General features: G+C 51.0%; 1 protein-coding gene across 1 annotated transcript; it reads left to right on the forward strand.

Annotated features, from left to right (window-relative positions):
* Positions 1-4207: 4207 nt before the first annotated feature.
* Positions 4208-16708, forward strand: PEAK3 (PEAK family member 3). The gene is made up of 3 exons (XM_078668405.1): positions 4208-4453; positions 13280-13929; positions 15506-16708. The coding sequence occupies exons 1-3, from the start codon at positions 4306-4308 to the stop codon at positions 16556-16558; spliced, it is 1851 nt and encodes a 616-aa protein (XP_078524531.1). The 5' UTR covers positions 4208-4305; the 3' UTR covers positions 16559-16708.
* Positions 16709-16953: the final 245 nt, after the last annotated feature.

Here is a 16953-nt window from a genome sequence, read left to right on the forward strand (position 1 = left end):
GAGCAGTTTAAGACTTCTTTTGATCTGTCACCACATATATACTGAGGAATATAGTCTTAAAACTTTCTGCAAGTTTGTTTCACCAGCTCTTAGGGCCACCTAAAAGTTTTCCATTTAACTGTTGCGCTATTCCTATGCTATAAGGGTTGTAAATTGCAAATTAATGCTGCAATGTTCTGTTGTCCTTGTAAAGTGCCCTCGGAAACAAGCATTGGCGAAGGTAACAGACTTCGCCTTTGAGACTTACTGAGTTGCCAATGCTGGTGATGCAGTACAACATTGGAAAATAACATGTTTTGCCAGTGATGTACAGCATTGGAATAAGGAAAAAAAGGGGGGGGGGAAAGGCATAAAGGCATGCTTTCTTTAATAGCTATGTATTATGACGCATACATGTGAATATGCCCACTTACAAGAGGATGCAGGCGCCAATTATTTTTATTTACCGATCCATGGTGGATCAATAAATATTTTTTAATGAAATTGTCGTATACTGCTTTTTTGTAAAGCTGAAAGGCTGTCAACAAATTGATCCGCACCTTTAAAATATATATATATATTTTTTATAAATGACCGGCTTCACAGTGCAGAGGGATGTAGAGCAGTGAGGAGGAATCAGTGGTGTGTTGCATGGGGAAGCGGAAGAATTTTAAAAACCTTGAGCGGAGGAGAATGAGAAAAGCAGCTCCTGAGGCAGGGTGCAACACAGGTGCAGGTGGAGAAGAACACGAGGGAGAGAGCAATGCAGAGCAGGGGAGGGCTGGTCTTTAGGGAAAGAAGTAAGCACTCAAGGAAGCGAGCTGAAAAACACACGCACTCTTACGGAGAGCTTAGCCAAAAAAAACAGTAGTTGTCTAAAAGTGAGCAATGAAAGAATACATGTCATGCAATCAAATGCATGGTCAAGCGGCTATGCACCAGGAGAGGGACAAACACAAGGACAAAGGTGCCATCGAATAAGAAGCAAGCACATAAGAGTGACGAATGGCAAACAGTGGTTGGGTTGTGAGTTCTTGGTTCGCCCGTAGGTCTTTTGCACCCAGGCAGCTTATGCTGTCTGGTAGGCCAGACCTAAAGAAATGGAAGAACCCATTCTTTACTATCATCATCATGGGTGTTCCTGATTGGACTAAGAAGGTCACATGATTCAGTTATGTGAGCTGAAAGGCCTACTTCAGAAGCCTTGCAGGTGTCTGGCTAATCCCTTAGCCGGCATTAGATCGATCTTGTTTGCTCTCTTTAATTTATAGTTTTATACAAGGTTTTATTCACAGACTTCACCTTACAAAAAGGAAGCGTATGCAAGGTTGCAGCCATTTTTTTTCTTTTTTTCAATTTTTCAAAGTGAGAAGCTTCAAAAAAAAAAAAGAGCGCAGAAACTGAGTCTTGTGTGACAGAGACAAAATATTCCTACTGCCCAGCAAGCTATAAACCGCCCCATCACTGCTCACTGTCCATTCCCCAGAGGCCGGACGTCCTGCCTCTGTAGGGCGGGACTTCCGATGTGGGAAAGTACTTGGTATCAGAGTCTTCTGCTTTGACTATTCATGGTTCATACTGCTTGAGTTACACAAAGAGATCTCTCCAACCCTTCGACAAGGTGGATTACACTATCTCCCTCCATGTTGGAGTTGGCGGTGACATTGGCGCAGGAGTGGATCCTGAAGTAGTTTTAGCCATTTATATTGGACAGAGGGCAGAGGGGGAGCCCAGGGTGGTCCGGATGAAAAAGTGGGACTTACCGTCAAGTCAAGGACAGGTGGGAAAAGAGGGTGGACTAAGGAAGACATTTGGGGGCAGTGAGTAGTCGGCGGGCGAAAGACATGTACACATTTGCCCATGTGACGGAGATGCAACTGGGAAAAAAAGAACCATGCACCCTACCGGGCTGCAGTGCATCCTTTATTCTGCTTGGCACGCGGACACCACAAACTACAACAGTGCTTCAGGCGCTAAGTGCTCTAGAACACACTTCTCTACAACAGAACTGGCCATCTCCTACACCGACACAATAAACTCCACTATGTGCTGTGGGCATGCGCAGCCCACACTCAGCTTAACGCATCACCACAACCAGCACTACAGGGCAGTGACGCCTGTGTGCTGCCCACCATTCTTTGTTGCTTTGATACCTTGGATTTGGCCCCTCCAGAGTGGTTAATTTGTGCCAGGGTTTGACGGTGGTCGTCCCACCTAATTAATTGTAAACATAGATCAGTTCTTTTACTCTGCCACATGGTGGTGCAGTGTACCTATTTTTTAGAAGAGCACACAAGTAGAGCGTTTACCTATTTAGGTCCTCGTCAGGAGTCAGGCGGAGCAGAATTGACTCATGGAATTCCTCACCGCATGATTCCTCACCATGCATGTTTTTTCAGGGTGTCGGAGAACCAGACGCAATGTTACCATGCACTAGTTCCACATGGTATAATAACATGAGGTTTTGGCAGCAGCAGCCTCCAAGAACTATTCCCCATTTGTTTTCTTTCTAACGGGGAAGGTCATAAAAAAACGTCCCCTTCCCTCCTCTTCTCCCACCACGCCCCTCCACTATCCTCACTCCACCCAGAGGCCACCTCAAACATTTACCACCTGCTCAAAACAAATGCTAAAGATATGCGTCAAGCTCCATGGAACTGGGAATTCCATGTTATTTTACGTCACACAAGGTAATTCTCCATTCCATGGTGCTTAGCTAGTAACTGCATGGTCGTGGGCCAGAATTACGGCACAACAATAGTAAAGCTGCATGTGATCTGACTATGGCCCCATACCTTGTAACTCGAAAGGAGGGGCTTAATATACCTTTAAATTAAAAGTTGATAAAAGTAGGCCATCCAGGCCGTCCTCTGTAGTCTGGGTTCTCCTCAAGGACTCTTAAATGTCACAATTGAGTGAGTGTGAAGGTTAGTAGGTAATGCTGCCACTGGCATTGGGCATCAGCACTAGAGGTGCTAGCAGCACTGGACCTCTGTGACATACCTTGCACCCAGCCACTCACATGTTCACACTTTAAGCACTGCTTCTCCAGCCTAATGCGGACCCACAGCAGGTTGGAGTGGTCACCAAAAGGGTAATCAGGCAAAATGAAGTGCTCAGAAGAGCTGCTAGGAAGCTGTGCCAGAGACAGCACAGATGGGAGGTACTGAATACCTGCAGTTCTTTAATATGAAAGGGACAGTAGCATCACTTCTGAGCACTTTATGTTTCTATCGGCACTTCTGAACACTTTACGTTTGTACCTGCACTTCTCGGCACTTTAGATGTGTACCGACACTTCTCAGCACTTTATGTTTGTACCAGCTCCTCTCAGCACTTCACGCTTGTACTATCACTTCCAAAAACGTTCTTTGTACCAGCACTTCTCAGCACTTTATATTTGTACCAGTACTTCTTAGCACTTTATGTTTTTGCACAAGCACTTCTTGGCATTTTATGTTTTTACCAGCACTCCTCAGCACTTTATATTTGCAGTTTTAGAGCATGAACTTGGCCCATGGGCATTAGAACCCTTGCAATGAATGTGAAATAGCAGCACTGGTGGGATTTTTTTAATGATATAGTACCAAAACGCCTCATTTTCAAACAAGTTCTCTGAGTTACTGAGTGCCTGCACTCCTATATATTAATTTAAACCCCAGGCTATGGTGCAGTCTCAGTTCATGTGAGTGTTTGTTTCCCAGTTACGTGAGTAGGCGCTGTGGGCATAATTTCGTTTGTGCTTGATTGTGTTTGTGTTTGTGAATTGTGTTTCATTTAGTGCTGCTCGACAAGCACGTATTTTACCTGTTTTTTTGTATTATTCTTTTTTCAGAAATGTATTTTTGTCGTTCGAGTTTTTTGTTGCAATAAATGCCATCTTCTGTACTTGCTCCAACCGTCTCTTACCATCACCCGTCAGTGGATTTCCAGTTTCCCCTTCAGATGGCCGTGCCCCCCTCTTTCGTAAGTTCGGCCTGTCGTGTGGTTCTTTATCTCTTTGCTTCCCCAAAGGGTCCTTCAAGCCCTACACCTGCACGACTATCACAGACCCCCCCGGACCCGCCAGGCCGGGGGCCGGGCTCCCTGCTGCGCAATCCTCGAAGCACGCAAGGCCGGACTTCCGCTTACACACCGAGGAGGAAGCTGTGAACGGGCCTCGCCGCCACATCCTCCTGCGTCCCTCGCCCCGTCCTGGCGTGAAGGGGAAGAAGCGCCCGAGGCCAGGAGGGCGGGTGCGGATAAGAGCCGAGGGACAGTCTCCGAGTGAAGGCGACGGCACCTCTCAGGCGAGGTTCTCTCAGGACAAAGATTGAGTCCAGCAGGATGGACACCGAGGCCTCCTGGAGCCACGAGGCCCGCTCTGGCCAGCCGCTGACCATCGACGAAGAATCCCCCACTGCTGCGGACGAGGCCGGTAACCGGCTCCCTTGTGCCAAGGCGGGCTCTTCTCAGCATCCAGCCAGTGTCACGGGTAAGGCGGGCTCTTCTCAGCATCTTGCCAGTGTCACGGGTTAAGGCGGGCGATGCTCGTGGTCTCAAGGTGGCTTCGAACGGACCCAACCTTTTCAGAATGAGATACAGGGCAAAATGGAGCACACAGCTGATGCCACTGGTATTAAAGGGGCCATCCAGGGTAGAGAAAAAACAAACCTTTATCAAGTCCTCTAGCAGCAGTAGGCACTCTAGAACTATCACCAACAGGCATTCTAGAACAATCACCAACAATAGGCATTCCAGAACAACCACCAAACAGGCATTCTACAACTATCACCAACAGGCATTCTAGAACAACTATCAACAACAGGCATTCTAGAACAACCAGCAAACAGGCATTCTACACCAACAGGCATTCTTCACCAACAGGCATTCTAGAACAACTATCAACAACAGGCATTCTAGAACAACCTCCGACAGGCATTCTGGAACAACCACCAAAAGGCATTCTAGAACAATCACCAACAGGCATTCAAGAACAACCACCAACAGGCACTCTAGAACAACTACCAAACAGGCATTCTACAACTATCACCAACAGTCATTCTAGAAAAGCCACCCACAATAGGCATTCTAGAACAACCATCAACAACAGGCATTCTAGAACAACCACCAACAGGCATTCTAGAACAATCAACGACAGGCATTCTAGAACAATCCACAAACCTGCTTTCTAGAATGTACCTTTTGATGAGGACTGCTTGTTTTTTACATGCTTTATGACATTATTCAAACGATGACGCTTAAGCAGGGCCACTGGAGGTATGTGCTTTTCTGTCTGAGGGGTTTTCTGCATGATTCTGGATTTTCCGCATGTGCCTCATAATCTATCATTTGCTGAACAATCTGCAGGTTTTAATTTAAAAAAAATGCTAGCTTAAACGGATCAAAATACACTAAAAAGGCCACAACAAGTCTTGGCAGGCAATAGAATGCCATTCTTAAAGGTTGATTGGTCACCTCTATGTTCAATATAGCAGTATTTGGGTGTGAAACTTGTACCAATGAGGAGAAACCTTCGCCCAGATAAGTTAACATATCAAAATGACTAAATAATAGGGCAATACCATCACAAATTATGCTGCATTATTTCCAATAATTTGCCTTTTCTTACCACATAATATAGCCAACCCTGACGCATTATTTGGTCTTCCCTTTCCGCATAATTCCAGTGGCCCTGCCTTTAAATTGTACCATGTCAGGTACACATGAAGGGCGCAGGAGTGATTCACAGGGTTAGTGAAGTGCTAGTCCTCCGCACTAGCCCAAAGGTCTAAGTCCCTCGCCCCGCCCTTTTAGTGAGTAATGGGTAATCGGGTGTAATGGTGAAAGAGACAAAAGCAAGTACACGAAGGAAACCAGCCGGACAAGACGGAATACTCGCCAGGTGCCGGGAGCCTTGGGAGCCGCGGGACTGCCGGACCCTAGGAAAGCAACCAGGGGCCTCCCTCCGAGGCGCTGTGCCAGGGGGGCACCTCTGCCTACAGCACCGGCGCCCCTCACCCTGGATTAAGAGCCACCGCCACCATGCCCACCAATGAACAACTCCCTGCCACACGGACACTGGACCTTCAACCTGCTCCAGCAGCGCATCTGCCATGTGTGACCACTGCACCTCTCCCTGCTCTGCCACTGCACCTCTCCCTGCTCTGCCACTGCACCTCTCCCTGCTCTGCCAGTGCACCTCTCCCTGCTCAGCCAGTGCACTCCCTGCTCTACCAGTGCACCCCCTGCTCTGCCAGTGCACCTCTCCCCGCTCTGCCACTGCACCTCTCCCCGCTCTGCCACTGCACCTCTCCCTGCTCTGCCACTGCACCTCTCCCCGCTCTGCCACTGCAACTCTCCCTGCTCTGCCACTGCACCTCTCCCCGCTCTGCCACTGCACCTCTCCCTGCTCTGCCACTGCACGTCTCCCCGCTCTGCCACTGCACCTCTCCCCGCTCTGCCACTGCACCTCTCCACGCTCTGCCACTGCACCTCTCCCTGCTCTGCCACTGCACCTCTCCCTGCTCTGCCACTGCACCTCTTCCCGCTCTACCACTGCACCTCTCCCTACTCTGCCACAGCACCTCTCCCCGCTCTGCCACTGCACCTCTCCCCGCTCTGCCACTGCACCCCTCCCCGCTCTGCCACTGCACCTCTTCCCGCTCTGCCAGTGCACCTCTCCATGCTCTGCCACTGCACCTCTTCCCGCTCTGCCACTGCACCTCTCCCTGCTCTGCCACTACACCTCTCCCCGCTCTGCCACTGCACCTCTCCCTGCTCTGCCACTGCACCCCTCCCCGCTCTGCCAGTGCACCTCTCCCCGCTCTGCCACTGCACCTCTCCCTGCTCTGCCACTACACCTCTCCCCGCTCTGCCACTGCACCTCTCCCTGCTCTGCCACTGCACCCCTCCCCGCTCTGCCACTGCACCTCTCCCCGCTCTGCCACTGCACGTCTCCCCGCTCTGCCACTGCACCTCTCCCCGCTCTGCCACTGCACCTCTCCACGCTCTGCCACTGCACCTCTCCCCGCTCTGCCACTGCACCTCTCCCCGCTCTGCCACTGCACCTCTTCCTGCTCTGCCACTGCACCTCTCCCCGCTCTGCCACTGCACCACTCCCCGCTCTGCCACTGCACCTCTCCACGCTCTGCCACTGCACCTCTTCCCGCTCTACCACTGCACCTCTCCCTGCTCTGCCACAGCACCTCTCCCCGCTCTGCCACTGCACCTCTCCCGCTCTGCCACTGCACCTCTCCCCGCTCTGCCACTGCACCTCTCCCTGCTCTGCCACTGCACCCCTCCCTTCTCTGCCACTGCACCTCTCCCCGCTCTGCCAGTGCACCTCTGCCCGCTCTGCCACTGCACCTCTCCCCGCTCTGCCACTGCACCGCTCCCCGCTCTGCCACTGCACCTCTCCCCGCTCTGCCATTGCACCTCTCCCTGCTCTGCCACTGCACCCCTCCCCGCTCTGCCACTGCACCTCTCCCCGCTCTGCCACTGCACCTCTCCCCGCTCTGCCACTGCACCTCTCTCTGCTCTGCCACTGCACCTCTCTCTGCTCTGCCACTGCACCGCTCCCTGCTCTGCCATTGCACCCCTCCCTTCTCTGCCACTGCACCTCTCCCTGCTCTGCCAGTGCACCTCTCCCCGCTCTGCCACTGCACCTTTCCCCGCTTTGCCACTGCACCTCTCCCCGCTCTGCCACTGCACCTCTCCCCGCTCTGCCATTGCACCTCTCCCCGCTCTGCCACTGCACCCCTCCCCGCTCTGCCACTGCACCTCTCCCCGCTCTGCCACTGCACCTCTCCCCGCTCTGCCACTGCACCTCTCCCCGCTCTGCCACTGCACCCCTCCCCGCTCTGCCACTGCACCTCTCCCTGCTCTGCCACTGCACCTCTCCCCGCTCTGCCAGTGCACCTCTCCCCGCTCTGCCACTGCACCTCTCCCTGCTCTGCCACTGCACCTCTCCCCGCTCTGCCACTGCACCTCTCCCCGCTCTGCCACTGCACCTCTGCCTGCTCTGCCACTGCACCTCTCCCCGCTCTGCCACTGCACCACTCCCCGCTCTGCCAGTGCACCTCTCCATGCTCTGCCACTGCACCTCTTCCCGCTCTACCACTGCACCTCTCCCTGCTCTGCCACAGCACCTCTCCCCGCTCTGCCACTGCACCTCTCCCTGCTCTGCCACTACACCTCTCCCCGCTCTGCCACTGCACCTCTCCCTGCTCTGCCACTGCACCCCTCCCCGCTCTGCCACTGCACCTCTCCCCGCTCTGCCACTGCACCTCTCCCCGCTCTGCCACTGCACCTCTCCCTGCTCTGCCACTGCACCCCTCCCCGCTCTGCCACTGCACCTCTCCCCGCTCTGCCACTGCACCCCTCCACGCTCTGCCACTGCACCTCTCCCCGCTCTGCCACGGCACCTCTCCCTGCTCTGCCACTGCACCTCTCCCCGCTCTGCCAGTGCACCTCTCCCCGCTCTGCCACTGCACCTCTCCCTGCTCTGCCACTGCACCTCTCCCTGCTCTGCCACTGCACCTCTTCCCGCTCTACCACTGCACCTCTCCCTACTCTGCCACAGCACCTCTCCCCGCTCTGCCACTGCACCTCTCCCCGCTCTGCCACTGCACCTCTCCCCGCTCTGCCACTGCACCTCTCCCCGCTCTGCCACTGCACCTCTCCCCGCTCTGCCACTGCACCTCTTCCCGCTCTGCCACTGCACCTCTCCCCGCTCTGCCACTGCACCTCTCCCCGATCTGCCACTGCACCTCTCCCCGCTCTGCCACTGCACCTCTCCCTGCTCTGCCACTGCACCCTTCCCTGCTCTGCCACTGCACCTCTTCCCACTCTACCACTGCACCTCTCCCTGCTCTGCCACAGCACCTCTCCCCGCTCTGCCACTGCACCTCTCCCCGCTCTGCCACTGCACCTCTCCCCGCTCTGCTTCTGCACCTCTCCCCGCTCTGCCACTGCACCTCTTCCCGCTCTGCCACTCTCCCCGCTCTTCCACTGCACCTCTCCCCGCTCTGCCACTGCACCTCTCCCCGCTCTGCCACTGCACCTCTTCCTGCTCTGCCACTGCACCTCTCCCCGCTCTGCCACTGCACCACTCCCCGCTCTGCCACTGCACCTCTCCCTGCTCTGCCACTGCACCTCTCCCTGCTCTGCCACTGCACCCTTCCCTGCTCTGCCACTGCACCTCTTCCCACTCTACCACTGCACCTCTCCCTGCTCTGCCACAGCACCTCTCCCCGCTCTGCCACTGCACCTCTCCCCGCTCTGCCACTGCACCTCTCCCCGCTCTGCTTCTGCACCTCTCCCCGCTCTGCCACTGCACCTCTTCCCGCTCTGCCACTCTCCCCGCTCTTCCACTGCACCTCTCCCCGCTCTGCCACTGCACCTCTCCCCGCTCTGCCACTGCACCTCTCCCCGCTCTGCCACTGCACCTCTCCCTGCTCTGCCACTGCACCCCTCCCCGCTCTGCCACTGCACCTCTCCCCACTCTGCCACTGTACCTCTCCCTGCTCTGCCACTGCACCTCTCCCCGCTCTGCCTCTGCACCTCTCCCCGCTCTGCCAGTGCACCTCTCCCCGCTCTGCCAGTGCACCTCTTCCCGCTCTACCACTGCTTGCTTTACCAGTGCATCTCTCTCTGCTTTACCACTGCACCCCCTGCTTTACCACTGCACCCCCTGCTTTACCACTGCACCCCCTGCTCAGTGGTGGGAAGGACTGGTTTAAAGCTGAATCTGGGACTCTACAGAAAGGCGCGGGTGATGTATCTGATGGTGTCTCTGATGGAATATGGTGGGTTTCTGCGGTGGAAAGGTTTGGTCTGGCTCTGGAAAAGTGACTCGGTGAGCAGCTCATGCCCTAACGCCTTCAGGCACCCCCTTTCTGACCCACCCCCCTTTGCAGGCACCTAATACATGCCCATCTTGCACTCACCCCCTACAGACACCCTTGCATTCATAGAGACAGACCTTGCACTCACCCCCTAGAGGGATCCAATACACTCACCGCCTACAGACACTGTGTGCACACACACCCTAAAGGAACACCCTGCATTTTACCCCCTAAAGGCTTCCCCTGTTCTCACACTTGCAGAAACCACCAGCATGCATACTCTGTGCATATCCCTCTTCACTCACCCAGTGCAGGCACTGCTTACAGGCACATCCTGCACTAACTCCCCTGCCGGTACCCCCTGCACTCACAGAGGCATCGCAAACTCACACTGGCAACTCTTGCAGTCACCGCCTGCAGACACCCCATGCACTCACCTCCCTACAGGCACCTCCTGCTCACACTTACTCACACTGGCAACATTTTTTTCCTGCACACAATCAGGCATACCAATGTCCCTGCTCTCACTTGCTAAATAAACTCCCTGCACTCATTCGTTATCGACCCCACTTCACTCACCCCAGGCACTCTCACTCTGCAAGCAGCCCCTGCACGCACCCCCAGGCACCCTCTTCACTACCCCCCTGTAGACACCTTCTATGGTTGCGCCTGCACTTACTCAGGCACTACCTCCAAGCAGTCTTGCAAACTCTCTCAGAGGCACACCCGCCCTCACACCCATGCAAGCAACTCCTACTGGAACCCCTGCATTCATCCCATGCACTTACACATAGGTGCACCCTGCATTCACCCTATATGGGCACACCACAGACCATGCTTGCAGACAACCAATGCACTTGACCCAAACAGGCACCCAGTGCAGTCACCCCAGTACAGCCACACACTCTCATCCCTAAAATCACATCATGCATTCATTAACCACATGATACCCAGTACTCAACTTCTACAGACACCCCCTATGCACACACCCCACCGCACTAACAGGTACCCCTTCACTCACAGCCGCAACCTTTTGCACATACTTAGACACCACCCTACACTCACATGTGTCTGGTGGCTTAGTGGATGCAGGGGCATGTGTTGGCCCTCATGCTCACAGGTTCAAATCCTGGCGGGTCGACTCAACTTTTCATCCTTCTGAGCTCGATAAAATGAATACCATTGAGTTGGGTAACAATAAACATCTGTTATTTTCAGCGCCAAGATAGCCTTGGGTGGACGTGCGCTTTAGAAATACACGTTATGTTATGTTACGCTGCACCTGCATAGGCACAGCACACATCTCACCCAGCCGCACACAGCTCACATCCACACAGAGACTCTCCTGCTGTAAGACTCAGTTCTCTTGGTACACAGGGACAGCCAGGCAGGTGGCTGCGTCTTTGTCAGAGCCCGAGGTACAGAGAGACGGGCAAAGATAAGGAGCTGCTCTACAGAGATGAGGTTGGGAGGGGGGTGAAGTGGTTGAAAGAGAGAGACAGGGAGGTGAGATGGAAACAGAGCATTGACGTTCAGAGATGGGGGTGAGATGGTAAGTAATCAGGGATGCGCAGCGAGAGAAGCCATGTAGAAGAGAGGGTAGTTATGTTTAGATGTTGCAGTCAGTGCAGCTGAGATGAGAGCGGTAGAGAGAGGTGGGGTACAGATATGGATTTCAGAGAGAGATGTGAGGTAGACAGGGGAGGTAAAGAGATTTAAGGGAGAGAGAGACAGGTATAGGTATATGGAGATTTTGATATAAGCAGAGAGATGCAAAGAGAGGGGTAAGTTAGAAGACGTGAGATAAAGTAAAGAGAGATACTGGAGATAGAAATATATCTGTAGCAAAGAAAGAGAAGTTAAGGCTGATAGTGAAAGTTAATTACCGTAGTCTGGGAAAGTGGTTGAAAAGGTAGTGAGGTTGGGAGTACTTGATGAGTGATGATGTAGAGAGATATGGGATACGACAAGATTGAGGGGTGAGTGAGAGAGATGAGAAGTGAAATTTGAAGCAGAAAGAGATGGGAGAAGTAGAGAGAGGAGGCGAGGGTGGGGATGTAAAGCATAAGTGAGTGGAAGGTAAACATAGAAGCAGGGAGAGTGGTACAGAGGCGTGATGTGAGGTAAGGAGCAAGGCATGATAGTGCAAGAGACCGGTGAGGAGAGGGCTGGATAGATAGAAAGTTAGAGCGTGGTGCAGTCTGGATATGTAGAAATATACTGAGCCAAAGGTAGGCAGAGAGGGAGGGAGGTTGAGATAGAGAGGAACAGTGGAGTGAAAGAGAAATCCCTTTGGGAGGTGGAGGCCCGAGCGATTGCCCACTTTGCACCAGCCTTAAGTGGCTCTGACCGCATGAGTTCTAAGGCAATGGTGCATTCCATTGCAAATCAGCATGATGAAGGGGACAGTCCCGCTGCTGCCCCCTGACTCTGTGGCCTGCTGGGTTTCGCACTTGCCATATTGCTATTCCTAATGCAAATTGCATATTGCAGTGCACGTTCATGCATTGTGACTTACGGCTCGACCTTCACTGTTACTGCACATTTGATGATTGTTGGCTTTGCCAAGGCAAATTCCTTTCATGCATCTGGCCCATTTGTTCTCACCCAACTCTAATTATGGGCCTTGCTAGAAAAAAAGGATTTGACTACTTACTATACCCGAACGTCTACACTGAGGTGTACCATCTAACACTTGACTGCATTATTGTAATTCGCAACTACATGCATTGCGCATTTTTAGGATAAATGCTGAATGTGGTGATTTGCGTCAACCAGCTGACGGAATTAAAGAGGGCCAGAAATAGTAGGCTACTGTGCTTGGCTGACTCCCTGAGTTACTGGTAACACCGTGAGTTGTTGTGTTGATTATCAATGTTCAAGAATCAACTCTAGGCCTAGAGTTGCCGCCGGCAACGTCCCTCATAGATTAAGATAGCAACACGACATGTAGATGTATGAACGCAGCTCTAAGCATGCTGAAAATTATAGTCCCACATTAACAATGGGACAAGTGAAGCAGAAAATCACATCATACTTAGCACTGTTGGTTGAAAAAATAAGACTGACTGAAAGTCACTCTTGTGACATGGGGCTGTTTGACCCCGGAAGAGGTCATAGTGAAGCAATGAGTTTCGGTGGTCAGTCAGCATGTAAATAGGAGAGCACTTTAAGGGTGTTTATTGAGAGCTATGGAGACCCAATTGTTTCTATTTCTGCTCTTTAAGTTATGAAGATAGGGAATTATGGACACAAAGAACGGCCAGCAACAGGGTTTGATCTTCACAGACCGGTTAGTAGCGGGAAAGAGGCAAATGGGCTGAAATGATTGGATGCTGCAGGCCCAATCAGAGAGCTGTTAGAGGAAACTCAGAATTTCGGTAGATATCCCATTTAAATTCATTCTGTACTGGCCCAGAAGTTGGACATTATTGATAATCTGACAGGATTCTGCTTTGTTGTTCTCATTGCAGGAGATGGATACTCTCTTGTCGTGCCTTCCAAAGGAAGTCGCGGCCTTCCTCCATCCCTCTGCTCCACCGGCACCTGCAGTCCCCACCATCAACAGAAGCCACCACCACTTCCACCGAAACAACTCATCCGTACCCTTTCACTACCCATCGTGAAGCCATGCTGCCACCAGATGTGGACCACACCGTATCCGGGTGCATCCTTCAGCAACCAGCACCACACCGGCATAGCAGGAGGTCACAACCCCCCAAGCAGTCCTCGATGCCGGGAGAAGGCATCGCTTGGCAGGAACCCACGGATCTCTAAGTCGCAAAGTTTGCACAAAGATGCTCGCACAAGCTCACCGGACACAACGGTGGACCTAGAAAGTCTGTCCTTCACCAGTGCCGATGAGGAGCTTAGCACCTTCTTCAAGGACCTGACAAATGGGCAGGAAGTGCACGACAAGCTGATAATGCATCACAGGACGTCGCTCTGCCATTTCACAACTAGACTCCAGGAGATGTTGACTTCAGCAGATGGCAAGCTAAAGACAGCGCTGGCGTGGGAAGACTACAGGTTTCTGGACTCTGGGCCATGCTGTGAAGCAGGAGACGCCTGGTACTACCTGGTATGCCTGGCCACAGATTCTCGAAACATTCTGGCTGCTAAGGTAAGTGTATTTAGACTACTACAAGCATCCTTAGAATGGTTACAGGCCTGAAATAAGGATGTATAACATTACAACGCATGCTTTTACATCGCATGCCTTTACAAAGCGGTTATTAAAACGCAAACCTTTACAACACATAGCGCTTTGGGGTGCTGGATAGTGAATAGTTTAATTTACTATTTCAACTCCAGTCCCCGTGGACACTAGGGAACGTGTTGGACAGTAAATTAAACGTATTCCCTATCCTAGAGCGCCCCCAGCGCAATGCGTTGTAATGGTTTGCGTTGTAAAAGTTGCGTCGTAAAGGCACTGCGTGGTAAAAGTTGCGTTGTAAAGGATGTTTCCCCTGAAATAATCATGAAGAAGCAGTCATGCATTGACCACATCAAAGTCCTTTTATGTCATATTTTTAAACTGCTAGATATCATGTTTCTGAGCTCTTACGGTTTTGCAAAGACGATCCCTAATTCCAGAGAGTTACATTCATTTTACCACAATCACTGTTTAGTCAAGTAGGAAAGTCATGATAAGTCCGCTGGTGCCCTGTATATTTATTTATTCTGCTAGCAAGACTCATTTTCTTAAAGCACAGCAAGAAAAAAAAAAACACCCAAAAATACAATCATGACAAACTCATCAATTGAGCCTTGTTTAATGTAGTTCATCCGTTCAACCCAACCAACCAAACCCAAGAAATGAACACCCACCGGACTATAAAAACCCATTCCCAAAATCAATCACCCTATCCCATCAAACCCATCATATTTGTCTTAGGAAACCCAACCAATCCAAACAAAATATAGCCAACAAAACACATCTAACACAAGCCGTCCTTTCAATTACCTGCACTTAACCAACATACACTACCTGCTTCTTCTACCCAGCCTCCTTACGCCACTGAAAAAAGTTTTACCTAAGAGTACGGGATGTGATGCAGTCTCTTTTACTGAAGGCAACTGTGATCTGTAATTCAAGGGACACAGTGTGAAGTGACTTTATGTGATGTCAACGTATCCACAAAGAAAACTGTTCCAATCTCAATGCCCTCTCTTGCACCATCCAACCAGGAAGCGCAATGTAACTAATCAGCTTATTCCGCTACACATACAACAGAGCTACCACACACTCCAATTAAGCTTTCAAGTTGAAGCCAAAATTTCCAACTAACTACATCAAACAAAACTAAAACAATTTCAATGGGCTTGATGGCGTTGGGATAACAAGGTACCAATCATCCTCGTCCTAACTCAACCCACACCAGCCCAACCCATTCAAAACACCAAGCCAACACCTGGTGCGGTGCATACCATCCACAGCTGTGGATGCAGTCCCAACAAATCCATTGATTACACAGCCTTTAATACCCACTCATTCCCTGCACCAAACACGCCCCTCATTTAACAGAAACTATTAATAACAGAGAGAAATGAGTGAGTGAGAAGAGAGCCGTCATTCACATCTCAATGCCTTCTCCGCTGCATCGATTAAATATTTTTTTCTATACTCCACACATGTTAAGTTACTTCACTCAACCTATTTGACCATAAGGACTGATCCCATACTGTTTTATTTTCAGGTGCACAAGTTTGAGGACAAGTCAGAGGTCTCACTTCCGGAGCCTGTTGGCCTCTCATTGCAAAAAACAATCTCACCCCATTTTAACATCCAAGAGGTCAGCGACTGCTTCAGTGGAGACTTTTCAGTGGAGACACTCTTGCCAAATGATCAAAATGGCTTTGGGAGAGACATTCACTGGCCTATCAGTAACAAGCCCCTATGCCATGCCCAGATAGCGTTGACTCCCCAGGTCCCTTGTAAGACCCTTGCTGGTTTTCTGGTGGAGTATCAGGAAGTCCACGTTCTGGAGCCCGATGACTATGAGCGTCTGGCGTGCCTTCTTCTGCTACAGCTGTGCAATGGGCTGGAACACCTGAAACTGCAAGGTATCACACACTGTGACCTCTGCCCTGAGAATCTACTCATCGTGGAAGACGCAGCGATCAAACGAGGACCTAACAACCTACACGGAAAAAATACCCTTCCCCGGCTCGTCATCAGCAACTTTTCCAAAGCAAAACGCACTGCTCAGTCCATTTATCCAACTAACAATGCTTCTTCTTCAGAGCAGGCCAGGCTGGCACCAGAGCTACTTTCCAACATACAGTATAAGAAGGTAGATGAATTCCAGTTGGGCATCTTGATCTATGAGATTTTACACCAAGAAAACCCTTTTCAGGACTCCTCGCGGCTCCTGGGTGAAGACTACAGCACGGCTGATCTGCCAGCAATTCCCAACTTTTCCTGTTACTCCCAGGGACTTCAACGCCTGGCGGCCCTGCTGCTCCACGCTGATCCTCGTGGAAGAATGTCAGTCGCTCAAGCAAAAACCATCCTGGAAGTCTTATTGTGGGGCCCAAGCAGAGACCTTTTCCGGCAACACACCCTGGGGCCAGTATTACTTCAAAACTGGATTGAGGTGAAGCAAGCTCTGCTGATCATGAGGTTTGCTGAGAAGTCTATTGATGGAGAAGTAGCCAGAACCATTGAGGAGTGGCTGTGCTGCCAGTATTTTACACAAACAACTGACCATGCACTGCTCTATGCAGCAAGGATCTTGTATGTTCTGTGATCTTGATATAGGACTTAGCACAATGCAAAAAATGTATGCATTATTGGTAGACTTGAGTTCACAAGTGTTTCCAACACTTTGCAAAGTTGTATGTGTTACAAAAGCTGTCCATTAGTTTTTTTTTTGTTTCTAATGGTGTCACAAGCTGGTAAGACCCTACTGACTTTTCTGGGATTTACCCAGCGGAATGTGTGTCTTGTTTCTAACTTCAACAGAAAATGCCCGTGCTGCTATTTGATTAACTGCCCTATTTTTGGCAAAACATAAGAGATCAAACAAATGTTTATTTCGATCTGAAAGTATCGTTTTTATTTAATTATATTTCAATCATTTATTCGATTTTTTTATTTGGAAAATTAAATTTGACCAACTTCAATTTTTTAAGACCTTATGTA

Source organism: Lissotriton helveticus, chromosome 12, assembly GCF_964261635.1.
Source record: "Lissotriton helveticus chromosome 12, aLisHel1.1, whole genome shotgun sequence".
Lineage (NCBI taxonomy): Eukaryota > Metazoa > Chordata > Amphibia > Caudata > Salamandridae > Lissotriton > Lissotriton helveticus.

Bases quoted from the DNA above. Each gene is read 5' to 3' on its own strand.
- PEAK3 (XM_078668405.1), top strand. From the start codon at position 4,306: ATGGACACCGAGGCCTCCTGGAGCCACGAGGCCCGCTCTGGCCAGCCG. The intron at 4,454-13,279 runs GTAAGGCGGGCT...TTCTCATTGCAG, and splicing joins GCATCCAGCCAGTGTCACGG to GAGATGGATACTCTCTTGTC. The intron at 13,930-15,505 runs GTAAGTGTATTT...TTTTATTTTCAG, and splicing joins GAAACATTCTGGCTGCTAAG to GTGCACAAGTTTGAGGACAA.